Below are 17,791 nucleotides of genomic sequence, written 5' to 3' on the forward strand. Positions count from 1 at the left end.
ATCTTTGTGGTAAGAAGGCAGATTTCATGTGCGGATGAATATTCAGAATAAATCGAGGTGTCAGGAAAATCAAATACAGTTTGGTGCAGTTGTGCATAGTGCAGTTTTCGATTTAAGCTATTCCTACTCAGTGTACTTACAACACGTGTGAATGTCTCTAGTATTCAGAAACAATTAGTGAAGACGCTGGTTATCAAAATAAGGGGAGAAAGCCAATGTCGCTCCATTCATTCAAACCGCGGTCTTTTTGATGGACGAGTTACCGCGCGGTTTTACAGCACAAGATTTAGCTACCATTTATAAAGGGTTAGGCTACAATAGCAGTTTGAAAGTAAATTGTTCGACGTATGTACTGTATATACGCCAACGACCGTGACTTTTGGTTTTTACGTTTTGTTATACGCGTTTTGTGGCAGAACTTAACTGCAGAAAATCAACGTTACTGCGTTGTAGGCGCAGTGAATTATTTAAGCCTGCTTTTACTGAGAAGGCATGGTAACGAACACCGCAGGCGGAGCTACGACGGAGACAGCCTCGAAAGAAAACGGTGAATGTGCAAAGGACAATTCTGTAAATGAAGACTATTCAAATTTAAAGCAGAATTGTGAAGACTACCCTAAGATAACCCAGACCGAAAAGATTGTTGTGGCACCGCAGAATGAAGCCACAAATACTAACAGCATGTCACAAATTCCCATCGACCAAAACGAAGGAACGAACTACAACGCTGTATCAGCTGCCAACGGTTTACCAGGGACCACTGGAACTGGCAACGCCAGGCCATACGGAAATGGTGTTCCAGTAACAAGTGCAATGTCTGTAAATGGACCTCTCGTTGCAGCCCCTCCACCCCAGTCTGCTGTACCCAGTTCATATGCAAACTATAGCCCCTATAACCATCATTCTACAGCTTACCCCGGAAAATCGGGTGTCCCTCCTGGTAGGCAAATGCCGAATCCAGCATATCCGCCATCAATGTCACAGCGATATCCCAACCAGCAGGGTGTAGCCACCCCTACATTAAACCAACTTTTAACAACGCCATCACGATATCCGACTCAATATACGGGGTACACTAATCACAGTGCCAGCCAGCAGCAACCTGATTATAGCCAAGGTGGATCACAAACATGGCAACCAAGGCCTCAACAACAGGTAAATTATTATACTGTATTATCAAGCCTGTGTTTGTCTTAATGTCTCTGATCTGTGTTTTACTTGCACATATACAGATATTTGTCTTAAACTTGCTATGATTTTTATGATATATATTCGATAGAAACTATGGTTAGTTTTAAAATTACATACTTTGATATAGTTGGTTTTGGTCTTGCTTGAAATGTTGCTATTCCGATAGATCTACATCAGCATTTTTATCACATATCTTCTTATCACTTCAAAATGAAACCCTTTAACAAGGTGGTTTAGTTCATTAAAATCAACGTCCTCATTTTGTTTATCATGATTTAGAGGCCTATTACCTCCATTTCTTTTTGTTTAAAATGTTTGCCTTTTGGTTAGCTGTTGCAAAATTCATCTTTGCTTGAGTTGGACTTTTCTAGATGTTTTTTATTTTGTTTATATTGTAAATGTGTTATGATTTAGGAATGTCTGGTATAAGCGTATTGAGGTAAAGCTTGAGAATGACAAAATAGGCCACCGGACAGCCTATTCATATTCTCCTTTCTCTAGAAAGTGCTGTGTAATGAAAAGAAATTGCTAACTGCATGTAGTGGTACTAACAGTACGAACTTACTGCATCAAATTTGCTTCGTATGCAAGTGATTGTGTTAAATAACTCGAGCTAAAGAATGGTGAAACCACATGGGCGTATTTTGGTTTTCCTTTTTGCTCTATGTTTTCCCTGTTAAACGTACAATGGGAGCTTGTCAAGTCAAGTATTCACTATCATAATATCAAATATACCCATTTCAGATAACAAAATCTGTAATTTTATTGGTGCTGTGAGCTTCAAGTTAAACCATACAAGTCTTTCTCTAGTTTTGTTTCTTACTTTGCTTCTTGTTTTGGTAACAAAACAGCTGATTGAACAATGAGATATGAAAAAATTTTACCGCCCTGAATTTTAAACGTATTTTGAATGTTTTTGTTTGTTTGAAGTCAAGCTGCTGTACTGCATTTGTAAAAACACCGAAAACATATTCAGTAACTATTGCATATTTTCTGGCAAATTGACAAGTCATTAGTCTTCTAATGGATACGGTCCATGTTACAAGTTACAAGATACTACTGTTAAGATTTCTTTAAAGTATATATAGAGTAGTAAGCAACTCCTCAAGGAAAAAAATTGCCAACTTATTTCCACACATCGTTTTACAGTAATGCCTAATACTGGATTTTAAAGGTGTAAGTAATGGTTTTATTGGTATGTTATATTGTGTTCGAAAATCGTCTACTTTAGCTAGTTAAAATTTATATTTAGGAATTTGTATTTTTGCATTGAATATGGGTTATGTTTCAAAATGCAACAGAAAAAACGGTTGATGCTCATCACCCCTGTTTTTCCATGCTCCCAAGTTGCCTGTGTAGTGTCCTGAGACAGTTTTTTGTTAACCATTTTCCCGGAATCGGTTTTGAATTTTTTAAGATATGTGTTTTGAATATCGTGCCAAAACCTAATCGCCAATGAAACGAAGCCCAGCTGATTGATTGAATCTGCGACGCTTGCGCGCATGCGAAAGAAATGAGTGTGCGCTCGTCTTTTAAGTATGTGCCGTGTGTGTGCGTGGGTTCGAGCATAGGTCATCGTGAAGCCACACTTTTTTCCCACGACGCATTTTACATCAAGTCTAGTTATTTCATTGCAACTCACATGAAGTTCGATTGTTGGTTGTCGTGCTATGACGCACCAATTGACCGGCCCCGGACCACGCAGTATCCCCACTCTTTGTGAGTTTCTTGCAGTTTCCCATTGCGAAACGAAATAGCCCTTCAGTCGGTCCGACCGGACCAAATTTTGTAAAATTTAATATTCTTAAGTCTTTGTAGTATTTGTGACGACCGAAGAGCTTTGTGTTGTAATGGCTTTTCGGATGCGTCTGGCGTTAACGTTATGGGTCCCATTTAGTCAGTATGAACAAGGTCCAGCGATATTCCGCCCTTTCGGAGCTCAATCTGTTATATCAAAGTTGTGCTTTAACTTGACTTGCGTGAAAGTACACCTGTAGTTTCTATGCGATTTTGTTGGAACAAACGCAAATCCCGATACGTTCAATATTTGTTTCCTTTTTTGCCGTCCCAAGTTTTTTATGAACAAGTAAGACGTGAGGAATAGTAGCAAAAGAAGTTCACAGATCTGTCAACTGGACTTCTGTAATATTTTGGTATATGTAGTCAAACCTTTACCCCACAAAAGAACTGCAAGAGCCCGTGGGCCGTGGTGATACTGATGTGTTAGAAATACGTTGAAACCTAAAGGTACGTTTATGTACTGCTGCAAATATTACATGTTAGCGTCTCTACAAATGTATTCAGTACCCCATTGGAAAAATTTGCATTGCTGTAATCACTCACTTTATAAAATTAGTCGATTTCACCCGGTTATAGACCGGGCAGTTTGTCTTTTGTTTATATAACGGACATAGCCCTGCAAACTGCAGAGGTTACCAAAACACGTGCAAAACTGCTATAAATCAAAGCTCAAACGCCCCCCACCTCCAATAAACAAAGGTTAAACACCTATGCATAACAACAATTCAATGACCGGGTCTTGCTTATTTGTAATTTTTAAATTAAAATTTTGTAGTTGTTTTTTTCCGGGAATATTTCATGACCTGGGTAATAAAACACATACACGCAGACAAGAGATACGACAGTAGACTTTGCGTGAAAATATTCTCGTATCTAATCGCTTTTCGGTTCCGCATCTAGTGCCTTAATTTTCCTTTGTATTCTCCTACCGGCCTGATACAAATCACCGTAAACCACACGCATTATCAATCTCACGGCGGGGGATTTTTGTTGTTGATCTATGACGTAACAATGATATCGTGTGGATTGAACTCCTAAACCACGACGATCAGAAATGCCATAATGCCCTTTAAACTGTGAATGCGATCGTTGTCGTGGCGTCCATAAGCCCGATCGCTTCCTTTTCGTGACAACCTATGGCGATACACCGTTTTAAACTATGCGATGTCTGAGAAAATTGCGTCTTTTATGCTAATTATTGACATTTTTGTCAACATTTTCCAATTGAACCAACTCTTGGAAGAACTGTTCCAAGGTGTAATGCTGTGTACTTCACACCGTATGCGGCTGGTGAGTTGCTAATCACATACAATATATACCAATATGTCAGAAGCAGCATATGGTGTGTGTACATGATACAGTATTTGACAAATGTGTGTAAAACAGCCTGACGTGCATAAGTATGGTTATGATATTTTGTGTCTTTTGCATAGCAAATCTACAAGCCTTTCCAGCTTCAGTTCGCATAACGTATCACCATGAAGACTGGTTAATAATAATAATAAACTGTTGGGGTTCTGGAACAAGCAAAGTCGCACATGCTCATTTAAATAATCATATACTATTTTTAATACCAACGTGATTGTAATTTTCCAAACCGCCATAAAAGTATCAAGTTATGCTTTTGTTGTGGGAATACGGTTTTACTATGTAAAGGTAAAATTGCGTAATAGACCTGCCCAACCAGTAACATTGCGTTTCCCGCCAAACTTCATACAAAGTTCAAATCCTTGCTTGTAGAAAGCTGAAATGTAAACCAAGGAAATGATTAGGTCTACTTTGGCGATTCCTTTGATGTCTAGTTTTTAAACTTTTAATCCCCATACCAGTGAATTTCATACAGATCGCTTCTATTTTGATATGTATGCTTTTTTGTGGCAGAATGACCGTCAAGCCAATGTGAGCATAATGCTTTTGCAGTGTTATTGAAACAGACTCTTATTTGTATGTTAAATTCTGCATGAAAGTTCTGCTTTCGCCCATGGAGCCGCTACCAGCGGGGAAGTGATGTTTTAGCTTTCTGTGCAAGACGCTGATGTGCTCATTTCCTTTTCGTTCGTTGCCCAATGCTGCACTTTTTTCTTGTTTCTTCTATACTCTTCGGGAGCGATTGTGTCATTACTCGTGACCTGTTCCTTTTTTTAGATTCATTTTTCTCCTGTTGTTTTCACTGAGTGGCTACGACAGCATCTTACGAGTTGCCTAATAATGGCTGGTCGTTTTGCCTGATGTAAATATATACCCAGTTGGCTTGGTTGTTAGTGTAACTTTTTTGGCAGAAATAAATATTGTGTTGCTTGACTTTCTTTTCCAGTGCTGTACCGAAGTGCTTGCTAGCTATCGATCCAATACTTTTGCTCTGGAAATTTTTCGCTCGAGGCGCAGTACGTTCTCATCGGCGATGTTCACGATTTCAATTCTCTCTGGTTTTTGCCAGACTTTGTTAATTGGTGCTGCGTATGCTTAGCTTCCATACCGTAGTTTGCGGGGAATGTGATGGTTGTATTTAATGTTTATATTATTCTCAAACGCTACTTCTGTTGTGTTTTTAACGAAATATATTCAGAAAATGTATTTTCGTCTGTCAAATTACGCGTTAATTTCATAGCATAGTTTTACGCCACCTCAGCTACTACGGTCCGGAGTTGAATCATCTGAATAACTCTTGTTTTAGCCATATGAATGACTTCCGTTAATACGTTTTACTATACGCGTATTTTTCCTTTTATTCCATACACGTTTTAACGTAATATATGCGTTTTTACTTGAAAACGCGCAAACGTATGGTTACCTCTGAGTCCACCATAAAGTCTCACGATGTCATTCATCAGCCGAAATTCAAGTCCGAAAAATTAGGCCCTAAACCCCCTTGCAGACAAGCAAGCGCCAGCCCAGCGCGCGTTTAATTGATGTCACAAGGAGGTCAATATCAATAATCTGGCTCTGGCACTCCCCTCACATTACTGGGCAAGTCGAGCAAGTATTTGTTTACCCGTAAAGTTTCGCCTATTCATTTCAATTCGTTATTCGGCGAATTTCTTTAATCTGGTCACGTGATTTTGTTTGGCACGTGTATCTTTGGAATGCACTTAATCCCTCTTACACCCTGTCACACATTTGTTTATTACGTTTTCATTGTGGTCTGCTTCGCTGACGATTTTGCTTTTCGAGCTAAGCCGTATTAATATATCGTTTCCTGTTTGATGACGTCATAATTGTTATTTTCATAGCAAGCACGTGTTGTCTATTGTTGCGTTCGATATTTTCCTTTTCTTGCAAGCTTTGTAGCATTCGGTGGTCTAATTCGAATATTTCTTCTCTTCTTACGTCATAATTGACAAACGTGGGCGTTGCTTCCCTTTCTCCTAACCTTCAGGACACCTAAATTATAACCGCGTGGAACTTGATATGTCTGCTACTTGCCGGTAACTGTGCGTCAGACGTAAATGTAAACACATATTCAAAGAATGTTGGACAACACTGCCGAGGTCCCCATTTGTGTTTATGTCCTACCTTTGAGAGTCTATTTCTTGTAACGTAACGCAGCGGAGTTTTTACTGATATAGCCTATGGTTTTTTTTCACTTGATAATATTTTTTGTTTAAAAAGATGGTTTTGTTTGAAATCATGTCCTTGCTGATTTTACATTTTCTCGTATGATGAAATTTATTTAAGCACAGCAGCTTATGTGATATTGTTTGTTGAGGTAGACCAATGGCTCAGACCCAATATATAATAACTTTTGTCATTTAAACTTTTTCTTTTTTATCAGTATCCTAGAGCCCAACTGGACCACCAGATGAAGCCCGATGCTGCAGGAGGTTACCCCCAGCAGCAGTATCCTCTTCCACTACAACACCCTGGTTATCCACCAAGTCAAACCCGGTATCACGGACCTTCACCAAACCCCCAGCAGCCCCAGCCTTCATATAATCAGTCACAGCAGGTTAGAATTGTAATATTTTTAAAGCCAAGCCTGTGGTTATACGAGAGTTAGTTGTTACATCTACTGATACAGTAATTTTTTTGTCCTGTCTTTGGAATTTCTATTTGCTTTTAATAACATATGGTTTTGTAGGAACAGAGTTAATTATTATTAGACAGTGATAACTAAGTTCTATAATTAATCTTTCTTTCAGCAATATTCTGGAAATACTTCAATGCCACCTCCTGGCCAAACTGGTTACCCTCCGTCCAGTACTCCATCTCGTCATACACCATATTCTGGTTACCCTGCGTACAACTCCGCGCAGCAATCACCATATTATGGGCAACGTCATCCACAACCATTTGGCTATCCTGTAAGTCATAACATTTAACAAATTAAGGTTGGTTGATACAAGATAAAAGTGAAACATGCCATGTGTCATTAAAAGTATTATGATTTACTCAAGTTTACTTCTGTTTCACAGTCGTCGTCATACCCTGGACCAACCGCTGCCCCTGGTCCATCCTCAGGACCTGCCGTGGGTGAAAACAGAAGTTATGCAAACACTAACACAGTGTGTACTGCATTTTTGTTTTGTTTAGGCTTATTTTGTTCAACAACAGTCAAATTAAAACTTAGCTCATTTCAGCTCAAAATTCTGGATAGCTTAAAGTAAACTAACTGGTAATGGTAAAATCTGGTTATCAATAAATGATGAGGACTTGATGAGCTTTCATAATTGATTGAAATGATTGAGCAGAATAGAACACAATTTGAAAACATAGTTTTATTAAGTAACTGCAACTGATTTTTTTTCAATTCCTTCCAAGGAGCAGCATCCTGCATCACAACCATCCTTAGATTCCTCAGCATCCTCCCATCCTATGTCTAAGGACCATATGATGTCTCCCAATAGAAGAACTCCACAACCCACTCCTCACCCAGGTTCAGGTTTGTTGCATGTTGATTAAATCTTGTGTGTATTGTATTTAATAATTGCAGCTCAAAGGAAGCGTCGCTAGAAGACTTTCACTAAAAGAAACATAGTTAAAGACGATGTTACAGCTTGTAAAATTTTGGCATTGTTAGAACTTTCTTTCTATCTGCTATGATTAATTATTCATTCTGCATTTTTCAATAGTCCAATCTCCCATGAATCCCAGTGCATCTCCTCACATCCACCACGGCCAACATCCAAGCGTGGCACAGTTGAGGGGTCCGTCTCCTGCTCCAGGCTCGCCTGCCACAGGGAGCCAGTCGAGAGGAACACCATTATCACCTCCATCAGTCCGTCCAGGTACTCCTCAGCAACAACTCCCAATGCGTTCAGCCTCTGAACATTCAGACCATAGTAGTGCACTTGGTCATTCGCCTATGTCAGGTATCACATAAGTTTACAAATTAGTAATTGGTTGATTAGGTATTATTACCAGTTGAATGAATTTATTACCTACATCTTCTTTGTGGTATGCGTTTAGGTCAAAATTATGGTCAATTTCGCCCCCATTCCCAGCAGCCATATGGTTCTCAGCCACCTAACTACCCACAGCATATGATTTCACCACAACAGCACTCGTCAACCCCACAACCCCAGCAGCCATCAGTTCGACCACACGGTTTGTCACGATAGAAATTTGTTTTACAGTCTTGGCACTTTCACAACTTGGTGTAATTTGGTTCAGTTTTCATAATGATAAATAGTAAGCTCATTTAAGAATTCCACAATCCTTTCGATTTAAAGGCCCACCAAGCGGAGGAAAGCCTGCTCACCAAATGCACAGTGCTGGAAACAACCAAAATTTTCCATCCCAGCAGTCTCCAGCCTACCAACAACCAGGTAAAATTTAAGTATGATTTCACCTAAAGCATGCATGTGTTGTGTTTCTTGCAATTTTTTTTGGTTTGTGGTGTTCATTGGTTTGGTCACTGATGGCATTTGCGCTGTGGTGTTTTCAGGTGGTCATATGCACTGTTATGAAAATTATCCTCAACCCCAGCATATGATGCCAGGTAGAAAATAGTATTTATTTCTGATTCTAGCATGGATTTTCAGAGTGAAATAATTTCAGTTTTTTAGTTCAAGAAAATTTGTCTGCACTAACATCAAAGTGATTGCCATAGCTTTTGATTTGTAGCGTACTGGAAATCAATTGCATTAGCATGTTAGAACGTAGAATCAATTTTTCAATTTACAGAATAAAGTTTTGAAATGTAATTTTTAAGACCGTCAAAGCAACATTGCATTTCTGTGAAAAATTTGCCAACTAATTTTACTGAAATAATAAATGTGATTTCTAGGTTACAATGAGTCATCACCTGCTCCTGCCGAACGCCGTCCATCAAGACAGGGTTCGCATCCATCGGCTGCACTGATGTCGGAGCAACAATCTCGACAGGGAGCTGCTGCTGCTGCACATGCGGCCATGGTTGCTGCTGCTCATACTGCTCAACCTGGGTTAGTATTGTCAACTCTATGTAATAATGAAAAACTTGACTTTTTATGTTTGACTACGTGGTAATAGTAATAAATTATTATATTAGTAAATAATGATTATTATGAGTGTTAGTAATGTTTGAAACCTCCAATTTCAGAAGTACTTCTGGACAAAAAAACCCCACAGGAGGTTACTACCCTCAACATCAACCAAGACCACCACATTCAAACTACAGCAATGTTCAACCAGGTAGTGATCAGTACCATCAGACTATGGGATATCCGCGAATGCCACCAGGCCCTCCAACTTCTGGCCCTCCCCAGAGAATGATGGGTCCTCCCGGTATGGGGAGTCCTCAAAGTCAAGCAGTCCGGATGGTAACACCATCCTCGCATTATCAACCTGGCTATGGGCCAACCGGACCTCCACAGCAGTCTCATTATCCAGGATATTATCCTCAGAGTTCAGGTGATTCTGGCCACCATCCGGGAATGCATCCAGGTTACCCCACTCCTCCTAATAATTATGATGGAACTCCCCATCCACCTGAAGAACCAGTTAAAAAGGTGGTATTTTTGATTCCTGTCATTTCTATTTTTTGGTCTTCAATCCCATTCATCTTTTTTAAATTTCTTTATACCTGAGTTAAATATGTAATGTGAATGTATTCTGGTAATAGATACAAAAATATGGTGATGAAACGCCCATAATAGTTTTATTGCTTTGAATATAAAACATTTTTTGAGTTAATGTAATTACCATTTCACACTGCAAGTCATTTACAGTTGCCTGTATGTCCGCAGACATCGGCACGTTCAGCATCACAGAAGCTTGCGACTCTGTATGAGCCAGCAGATGAACCTGGTCGCAGGGAATTCATAGATGGCATTTTGCGATACTGGGAGGAGAAAGAATATCCACTGAAGAATGCTCCTTTGATGGGCAGGAAGACACTGGACTTATATCGCCTTTATCAGTTGGTCAAAGAAAGAGGATTCATGCAGGAGGTAGTCGAGTAGTTGTCGAAACTGTTTTAAAATCGTTACCATGCCTCAGATATCAGTTAATTTTTCAAAATTCTGTACAAATTTTCAATGCATCTAGGTTAAGTTCTTTTTTGCGTTTAAAGGTGACAAGTAACAAGAAATGGACAGATATCAGTTCTTTGATGGGACTTGGTACATCACCTTCATCTGGATTCACACTAAAGAAGCAGTACTGCAAGTATTTGTATGGTTTCGAGTGCAAAATGGAGAGAGGAGAACCAGAACCACAGGAGGCGTTAGCAAGGTAATGAATGTCTCATGGTTTGAAAATAATTTCATATTTTATGCGCATTCTTTTGGTTCTGTGGTGAGTTATTTTCAACAAGAGTAGAATGTAAAGAAGCTTGTATAAGATGTAAAAATAGAAATAAATATATTTTGCCTGCGGTTGAGCATCCTACGTCTTTCCTTCACAACAATATTTGTTTTAGAATTGCTGAGTTAAACCGAAAGCGAAAGAACCAAGAACAACATCACAAAGAGGAAGCCAAGTCAGCAACTCCTTCTCCTGCTCCTCAGAGCTCTCCATCAGTTCCACCAACTCCTCGACACCCAACACCTGCTCCATCTGCTGCTCAAAGGCTACCAACGCATCAGCAGTACCCACCCGGGCAATTTCCTCCTCCACCTCAAATGGGTCCTCAATATCGCCCACCCGGACAAGGAGGTTATATGGGACAACCCCCCATTTCCAGCCAGCCCCATCCTGCATCTTACCCACAGCATCCTCCCGGTGGAGTTCCTCCACGACCAGGAGCCACACTGATGCCTGGTTATCATCCAGGTCAGACTCCTGTTTCCACTTATGCTTCACAGCTTCCATTGCCTTCAGGATTTCCTCCTCAAACTCCTCCAGTTGGGCCCCCTGTGCCACCAGCAGCCTCAGCAGGACCAGTTGCAAACACAGAGATTTCTGGGTCGAAGTCATCTGAGTTTCCTCCACCTCCAGATACATCAACATCTGAAGCAAAACCTCCAAACAATGCTGATCCAAAACTTTCAATGAAACCTCCTGTTCCTGCTGATAATGTTCTCGCTGCAGCGAATCCATTCGGTGACTCTAAAACTTCCAAAATCACTGCACCAACTCCAAGTTATCCAGCCCCTCATTCAGGACCACTGCAATCTCAACAGTATCCTCCCTATCCAACTCATGATCCCTATAGGTCTAATTATCCTCTTCGTCCAGGAATGCCACAATCTCATTATCCGTACACCAACAGGTATATGTTTATAAGTATCTTTAATGTATATGTGGTTTACTACAATAACTCGACTGTTGCTGTGAGAAGTGATGCAAATGGAAAATCTATTTTTGTGTAGCCCTCATCCACATGCAAGACCATCTGGTCCAAGTCATCCTGGCCTTATGCAGGCAGGTCATCCTCCACAAGTACCATCACCAAGAGTATCAGGGGCCTACCCAGCCAGTACTCCTGGCATGTCTCGACCAAGTTATCCAAGACCAGTGAGTTATACTCATAAATTCTTAAACTTAAGGATCTGATTATTAAGGGTCCCTTTTCTGTTAAAAATCCGCAAACATTGTCTAAATATTTTGTGTTTGTTGTTGCTAGGGTCAATATCCTGGTGCGCAGAGTCCGTATGCAGGCATGAAACGGTCATCTTCTGACATGTATGGCCCTCCAAGCAAATATAGTCGACCAGTAAGTAAAAGTAATAGTTCAGTGTAAACTTCTTAAATCTTGCTATGTTGTTGATATTCATTTTGTACATTTTTTGTGTTTTTCTTCATTTATATTTGTGTTATTTTTTTGAAAATTTAATTAAGGATCCAGTATAATGTCATTTTTGCAATTTCCCCCTCTTCAGGATGGCCACCTCCCTCACCCATCATCGTCTGCTCCATATCCACCCAACCACCCATCGTTCAATGAACATGACTCATACATGCGGCATCGATTCCCGTCCAGCTCAAGTCTCCCAACCCATGTAACTTATTCCTCCCCTACACCAAACCTTGGTATTCATGGTCCTTCCACCCCCGCAAGAGCCCACCACCAAGGGTATTCGCACGCTAGGATCGACACTAGTGTCAGGTCTTCTGTTAGATGGCCGCACCCTAGCATGCACCAGCGCACAAATAGTCCCTTAACTCACGTATTCCCGAAATATCTCAATGACCCAAGGGCACTAATGAGAAGGTATGTAATGTCTTTGACAATTCCATTATAAACGCAATATGTCTTATCAGTATTCCTTTGTTAATCTACCTCCTTACATTACATCTTGTAGCTTTAGTTAATCTTTAACCAGTGGACATATGGTTTCTGATAAGCTTACCTAGCCTGCCTGATAACGTAAAGTGTTATTTGATTTAGGCAAACTCCCGGTCGTGGGCCACACCAGTCTAAGAAACCAGAGATATATAATTTTCCTCCGGATTCGGTCGAGGCCACTCCACTACGTGGTATTAAACTTTCACGCAAAACTTGCCAAGATGGTAAGTGAATTGCAAAATACACTTGTTTGCTTGTATTTTGTAACTACTTGACACACATCACCAATATTTCAACAAGCTCATGTCTGAATTACATACAAGATATACTACTGTAAAGAGATGACTGCATTGACCCTTTTGTTTACAGTAAGCCTAACAGAAGCTTGGAGGTTGGTGATGGCTTTGAAAAGCGGTCTCTTGGTTGAGAGTACGTGGGCTTTAAATGCCTTAACTGTGCTGCTTTACGACAACCAGAGTGTGACACAACTCAAGTTACCCCAGCTGCCAGGTTTGTTGGATGCCCTGGTCGACCATTATAGGTAAGTAAAGAGAAGTTTTGATAGCGTTGCTAAATTTGCTTTGTCTGAGCATTATTTACTGTGTTTGGCTTGTAAACTGCAGTAATAGACATTTTGCATTTGGATGGTTAAAACACTGTAGTATTATATTGTTGATATTTTGTGTTGCTTATGCATGTTGTTGATTTGCAGATGTTGCTTATCAGAAATTTTCACGCTGCCCAATGAACAAGATGCACTTGGTGTATTGTTGTATGGCAATGTGACTTATGCAGCAAAGGACGAAGAGGTCTTTGAAGACAACTTTCCTATTGTGAAGCCTGCGCTGACATGTCGGAAAAAGAAAGGTAACTAAAAGCTACGGTTTTCATGCAAATTAATTTATGTAATATGTAATACCTAATTAAAAGGTAATACAATTACTGTTGTAGGTTGCATAGCCAGTTCAAGGTTGAACGGAAAGTTTACAACATTTCCAATAAAACTTGAGCCACGTACAGATCCATTTTTAGTTGACAACAGTGACCAATGGGATTGCAATAAGCCAGTAAGTTGTGAACAGTGCATTACAGTTCTATGGCAGTCATGGTTTCTGATATAACCGTCTAAAAAAACTTTAAAACCAAATTAGATTTAATATTTAACTTCCATTTACCTTTAAGAAAACCCTGTTGGATGACCTCTCGCATATCGTGCTGAGTTTTTTCCCGGAAAAATTGGGTGAAGTGAAGGTCAGAAAGCAAGAGCCTCCTTCGAATTTCAGCGATGGTGTTATGGTTGTTGAGGCAACACTAGAAGATGTTCTTTCCATACCTTGCTCTGTCTTATCACCTGATGATTTCTACATCTCAAAGAGCACTAGCGATCCGGGGAAACATCCAAGTTTTGACAACACTAGTAAAAAGGAGCTCTTGGAAGCAGGAGATGTCCCAAAAACTGGTGAGACTGAAAAACTCAACACATCACTCCAAGAACCACAAACCGAAACTTCCTCAAATTCCGACAAAGATAACTCTGAAACCAGCAAAGATGATAACAAAAGTGAGAATTCAAACAACAAAGATGTGGAGAACATGTCCGAAGAAGATTTTGAAAGTAATCCAGCATCTAGTGATCCCAACTCTACTTGTACAGTCGAAAACTCCAATGATACTCTGACGCAGACTGATATTTCGGATGAAAATCAAATTCCATCACCAGATATTTCCTCGAAGAGTGAATCTCTGAAAGATATAAACGACAATACTTACAGCAAGATAGAAACTAACAAATCTCCTCATCTTCATAATGGGAATTCCTTGGATCACATAAACGAAGGTCAAAAAGACAAGTCCATGGATGTTAAGAACAATCACAGCACTGATGCCAAGACCAATTGCAAGGTAGAGAAGAAAGAGCTGCTGGTTGAGGAAGAAAATACCATGCAAGCTTCTCCAATGTGCAATGGCATTCAGGATTCTGATGCCTCTAACTCGGCAACTGATGTCACAGATTTCAAAGATGTGAAAGAAGAAGATAACAAAACAGAAGAAAAATCTGAGAAAAAAGAAGAAAGGCATACTGAAGTTGAGGTTGAGATCAGTAAAGATCAGTTGAAAGTGAAAACGGAGCCCATTGCTTCTCCCTCCATTTCTTTGAAGCGGAGTGTGATATCTAGGGTTGAAAAGGTTTTGGAAGAGAGAAATGTAATTCTCCTGGAAGATGAGGCCATTGGATGCAATGGGAATCTCATGGACGTTATATCTGGGCCTCTGATGTGTGCCAAATTAAGCGAGAGGAAAAATGAACTCGCAAACAGACTGCAATGTATATCTAACATTATTCGTGGTCTTTCCTTTATTCCCAGTAATACAGGAGAGTTGTGTAGACAGAGATCATTGATGCGGGCCATATCTGGCACTCTTCTTCTTCGACACAAGCACAGGACTAGGCCCAAACGTGCCCACAAAGTGTATCACGAAGAAGATGAAAAGATAAAACTGCAAGATGACCAACTGGATGTGACAGAGGCCTGCGAAAAACCATCGCAACTTTCAGCTGAAGTAAAGGTTGAAGGACACCTACTAGATGACAATGACCCTAATTTTCCTCTGCCAGAGTCAAAACAGGAGAAACCAAACTGCACTAGCAAGCATCTCATAAAAACTTCCGATCCGCCAGAGAGAAAGGTCAGAACATCTGAACTGTTTGCTCCGGAACCAGAAGCAAAGGTTGAAGTCAAAAGGAAAAAGAAATGTCATTTTAGCTCAACTGTTTATGACTGTGAAGATAATGATGACGTTTATTCCGATCCATGGTGGTGGGATTGTGTGCGAAAGACACGGGAAGACTCTCTTGTTGTCCTGGCCAACATCGCCCCCTCGTTGGACTTGTCTGAACTTCCAGACGATAATGTTCCTCTTGCACTTCTTGAAGCTTGTCTCCACTGGTCTGTGTGTCCTTCTTCAGATGCGTGTGATCCGTTTTCGGCAAAATCAAAGTGAGTCAGCTCAGAAATGAAAATCGTACTTAGCTTTTGCAGAAGATTTTGTTTGAAGTTCTTTGTTTTTTCTCAAGCATATTTTAAATGCCAACTTCATTTGTGTGGGGTCAGATCTTTTTTGTAACAATCCATGTTAGACTTCAATCCTTTTTTCAGGTATTTCCTTTCCGTGCAACGACTTGCTTTAGAAATACTCACAAAACTCAGCATTAAAGATCAAAATGTTGATCTGATGTTAGCTACAAGACCATTCAGCAGGATTGAAAAATTATTCGCATATTTGGTAAGTATTGGTTACTAATAATTTTACCATGTACGCATGCACAGAAAATCAAATAAAGGTTTGAACTAATGTTGTCAGGCAGCAAAAACCTAGATAAACCCAACACAACCGGTTTGTAGTAACTAGATCGACATTAGTTTGACCGCGAAATCGTTTGTTTACAAACTTGCAGGTTAATCTCATTTGCGATCGACGCGATCCAACGCTGCGTGAATTTGCCATCGTCCTTCTATCCAATCTTTCGATGGGCGAGTCTGTTGCTGCGCGTGCGATCGCTTTACAAAGCGGCGCTATATCCAGTCTCATCGCCTTTCTAGAGGTGAGTAATCGTATTTTGTTCTTTTAAGGAAACCATTTTCCAAAACTATTTTGCCGTAAGCTAAAAGCAAAGACAGCGTTGTTTATGTCCTTCTGCTTTTGAATAGTAATTATAGTGCTAAGTCTTAGCATACTTCTGGATAAGCTGTTGTTGTTTTGTTTCTGTGTTTATTTATTTCCATTTTCGTTTATTAAAACTTGCTTTAAACAAATTAAACACCAATCACTTATGACATAAAACTGTACAAACACGTTTATATCTACAGACATAGGATCTTTTAATCAATATTATTTTGACTTAATTTTTTTTCCAGGAATGCGAGGAGACAGGTGTCAGCAGCAGGCGCATGTTCCCTGGTCAGATGGCGATCAACTGTGGTACTACTGTCTTTATGATGGTTAAAGCAGCCAGGACCTTGCTGGCCCTTGCAAAGATAACAGAAAATAAGTAAGTTTTCACATTAATTGGTTTTATGTTTGACATAAACGCCGAATGTAACAATATCAATACAACTTAAAAAAATAAACTGTCGTGTTAAGTGGCGTTATTAATCTTAAACACTACTGTATTTGGTATGAATTTTACTAATACTGTTTTTAAATTTTTTTGCAGACAGAGTTTTATAAAATTCCAACTTCGTCTTCTTTCACTGTCCATGTCCCAAATCTTGGGTCATGACGTCACGCCTATCATTTCGGCGGTTCTTTACGAACTCACCCATGACATTTCATGACCCCATTCTTACTAACACAAGACAGAGGGGTCTGAACTTGGAGTTACTATTGGTCAAGCCTGCGAGGTTACTACCGGTCAAGTTGTTGCAAGGGTCGCGGGATATTAGAAGATCAGTGACTAACATTGGAATAATGAGGCCAGTGTGCGACTTCAGGGTTTTATTCTGTTTATTTTTTGCTTTTTCTCCCGTTGCGCTGTTTTTCACTCCCGTAATATGCATTGCTTGTATGCTGCTTTTGTTGATTTTCGAAAACTTACTACTTTGGGGCTATATTATAACTGTGACTGGCCCGCCTTTTGCCCATAGAGATATTTTCCCTTGCCCCACGCTATCAAATGAAAGCGTTTTGGATGTCTAGGTCGTTTTGTTATTTTAAGACCAGCTTAATTATTCTTTTTCGAATGAAATGAAACCTTCTCGGCAAACTGTGCAATACAATGAAGATTTATTTTATTACAGCTTTATAAAAATGTTAATTCGGTATGTAGTTTGCCTAGCTATACCTTGAAAAAACGGATTTCTCTGCAAAATTGTTTTCTTTTTTAAACCTGTTGCATTTTACGTTTGACGAGGGTCCGGGTTAATTTCGTATCGTTTTCGTTTTATTTAATTCAGTTCATCCAACGCGTTATTTTGTTTGCATTTGTGCCATTTAAAAATTGGCTTTTTGTTGTGTACCTCATTTTACAGTAATAAAATTCGCAGGTCAGTCTATAGGCTACGGTTTTTTTTTGTTATTTTTAGTTGTAGGCATTGTAAAAGGCAGAAAGATGATTTTTACTCTGTTATTTTTATAACACATTTAAAAGAA

The 17,791-nt window shown here is 39.7% G+C and overlaps 1 protein-coding gene across 3 annotated transcripts; it reads left to right on the forward strand.

Annotated features, from left to right (window-relative positions):
* The first annotated feature begins 106 nt into the window (after positions 1-106).
* Positions 107-17,694, forward strand: LOC143464469 (AT-rich interactive domain-containing protein 1A-like). 3 transcript variants are annotated; one of them, XM_076962249.1, is made up of 26 exons: positions 107-1,155; positions 6,764-6,937; positions 7,131-7,292; positions 7,404-7,493; positions 7,750-7,870; positions 8,061-8,300; positions 8,398-8,535; positions 8,661-8,756; positions 8,876-8,929; positions 9,218-9,374; positions 9,512-9,920; positions 10,158-10,361; positions 10,484-10,644; positions 10,832-11,623; positions 11,724-11,868; positions 11,978-12,067; positions 12,234-12,565; positions 12,743-12,864; positions 13,010-13,181; positions 13,353-13,507; positions 13,592-13,707; positions 13,823-15,639; positions 15,799-15,925; positions 16,098-16,244; positions 16,558-16,691; positions 16,857-17,694. In XM_076962249.1, the coding sequence occupies exons 1-26, from the start codon at positions 493-495 to the stop codon at positions 16,975-16,977; spliced, it is 6,939 nt and encodes a 2,312-aa protein (XP_076818364.1). In that variant the 5' UTR covers positions 107-492; the 3' UTR covers positions 16,978-17,694. The 3 variants fall into 3 exon arrangements, with proteins under 3 accessions (XP_076818364.1, XP_076818366.1, XP_076818365.1); XM_076962251.1 differs by having other exon boundaries at positions 8,061-8,216; XM_076962250.1 differs by lacking the exon at positions 8,876-8,929.
* The last annotated feature ends 97 nt before the right edge of the window (positions 17,695-17,791 follow it).

This window comes from Clavelina lepadiformis, chromosome 7, assembly GCF_947623445.1.
Source record: "Clavelina lepadiformis chromosome 7, kaClaLepa1.1, whole genome shotgun sequence".
Lineage (NCBI taxonomy): Eukaryota > Metazoa > Chordata > Ascidiacea > Aplousobranchia > Clavelinidae > Clavelina > Clavelina lepadiformis.

Bases quoted from the DNA above. Each gene is read 5' to 3' on its own strand.
- LOC143464469 (XM_076962249.1), top strand. From the start codon at position 493: ATGGTAACGAACACCGCAGGCGGAGCTACGACGGAGACAGCCTCGAAA. The intron at 7,494-7,749 runs GTGTGTACTGCA...ATTCCTTCCAAG, and splicing joins GTTATGCAAACACTAACACA to GAGCAGCATCCTGCATCACA. The intron at 16,245-16,557 runs GTGAGTAATCGT...TTTTTTTTCCAG, and splicing joins GTCTCATCGCCTTTCTAGAG to GAATGCGAGGAGACAGGTGT.